This window comes from Arachis ipaensis, chromosome B10 (assembly GCF_000816755.2).
Source record: "Arachis ipaensis cultivar K30076 chromosome B10, Araip1.1, whole genome shotgun sequence".
NCBI classification, from domain to species: Eukaryota; Viridiplantae; Streptophyta; class Magnoliopsida; order Fabales; family Fabaceae; genus Arachis; species Arachis ipaensis.
Genome location: NC_029794.2, coordinates 10390652 through 10392730, shown reverse-complemented (window position 1 = coordinate 10392730; position 2079 = coordinate 10390652). Strand labels below are relative to the sequence as shown.

At 40.2% G+C, this 2079-nt stretch overlaps 1 protein-coding gene across 1 annotated transcript in view; it reads left to right on the top strand.

Moving 5' to 3' along the window:
• Positions 1–2079, top strand: part of LOC107623596 (peroxidase 43) — a 2575-nt gene continuing 496 nt past the window's right edge. The window contains exons 1-3 of the mRNA XM_016325924.2: positions 1–760; positions 1079–1468; positions 1542–1712. Of these exons, the coding sequence (XP_016181410.2) occupies positions 68–760; positions 1079–1468; positions 1542–1712 (1254 nt within the window). The 5' untranslated portion in view covers positions 1–67. The remainder of the gene's footprint in view (positions 761–1078; positions 1469–1541; positions 1713–2079) is intronic.

The window sequence follows — 2079 nt, the reverse complement described above, 5'->3', positions numbered from 1 at the left end:
AAGAATTGAAAAGAATCTATATATTCTGAGATATCTCATTTCAAAATCTCCTTCACTAACCTGTGCGATGGCTGCATTTGTACCCTCTGATATGGTTTCAACCAACCATAACAATGGTGGAGTTTTAGTTGTTGCAATCAACAACAAAGACGAGAAGGGACAACAAATGATGAGTGAAGAAAAAGAAGAAGAAGAAGAAGAAAAGAAGATTGACTACTCGCAAAGAGCACAGTGGCTTCGTGCGGGTGTAATGGGAGCCACGGACGGATTAGTATCAGTGGCTTCGTTAATGATGGGAGTGGGAGCGGTTCGAACCGACGCAAAAGCAATGCTTCTTGCTGGTTTTGCAGGATCAGTTGCAGGAGGTTGTAGCATGGCAATAGGTGAGTTTGTTTCTGTGTACACACAGTATGAAGTCGAAGTTGCTCAAATCAAGAACAAAACAATTTCTCAAGACGTGCAAATGGTTAAGAAAGCGTTACCTAATCCATTGCAAGCTGCATTGGCATCTGCATCGTGTTATTGTTTAGGTGCGGTGCCTCCTTTGGTGGGAGCAGCGTTTATTAGAGACTACCGTACAAGGATTATGGTGGTTTTGGCGGTGGCTACTCTCTCTTTGTTTGTGTTTGGTTGGATTGGCTCTGTCCTTGGAAACACACCAATGCTTAGGTCTTGTGCTAGGCTTCTTCTTGGTGGATGGATGGCTATGGCTATTACTTTTGCCTTAACCAAATTGTTTGCTTTTACCGGTTTGCAATTCTGATCACTTATTATTATTATTAACTATGTGATGTAATTTTCTCAATTTACTCATCAAACTTTTTTGCTTTCTCCAATCACTTGTAAGTGTGATGTTTTTTAAATTCTTAGTCACGAAGTTAATAAATAATCGAAAACTGTTAGATAATAATTTAGAACAAATATGTTTAGTAGGCTCAACTATTAATTTTATACAAAATTAAGCATAAGTATTATTTCACATAAATATAAGTATTGACCAAAAATGTTAGGATGAGTATGAGTATATTAATAGAGAGTTGAAGTGCGTGCAGCGAGGAATGGTATTTGTATTTGACACGTNNNGGTTGTATGGGAGTTGTTGTGGTTGCTAATGGTGTTGACAAGTTGTTGTGAGGGTCAGTTTATTCTTCAAGTGGGTTTCTACAGAAACACGTGTCCTGAAGCTGAGTCCATTGTCCATGGCGTAGTGAGAGACGCCGTTGCCTCTGACCCCAACATGGGGGCGGCCTTGCTCAGGCTTCACTTCCATGACTGCTTTGTTGAGGGATGCGACGCTTCCATTCTCATCGACGTGTCATCACAGCCGGAGAAGCTTGCATTTGCTCATCAAGGCCTCAGAGGCTTTGAGGTCATTCAGAGAGCCAAGGCTCAATTGGAAGCTTCTTGCCCTGCCCTTGTTTCTTGTGCTGACATTCTCGCTTTGGCTGCCAGAGACGCCATTGCTCTGGTAACAAACCTTCCGCTTACTGCTTACTCATGCATGTTATGTATGCTTCTTATTCATTCAATTATTTTAATAGACCAATGGACCAATATATCAAGTTCCAACTGGACGCAGAGATGGTTTCGTTTCCAATTTTAGCCTTGCAGATGAAATGCCTCAAGTTACTGATTCTATTCAGATACTCAAGGCCAAGTTCCTCAACAAGGGTCTCACCCACAAAGACCTTGTTCTTCTCTCTGGTACTCTCTCTCTCTCTCTCCCTCCCTCCTTGTCATGCATGGTGGATGAGATGGTGGTTGTTGAGGAAGTAAAGTAATATGAACTTGTTAGCTAATTAAACTATGGAATAGGCCAAATTGCCACGTGTATACACAAATATATAACGAACTAATTTGATCGTAAATTTAGGAGGTTAAATTTAGGGAAAGTATGAGGAGCCAATGAAATACTTGTACAATGTGTACAATGGAGGTTTATGGAGTATTAGAGATATAACCATTAGTATTACCTTTTTCCATTAGTTGAAGTTTTTGGCATGAGTGGTATCATGATATGATATTAGAGCGGGAATGTTTAAAAAATTACTCTATTGGCTCCTTAGCAAGATTCATAAT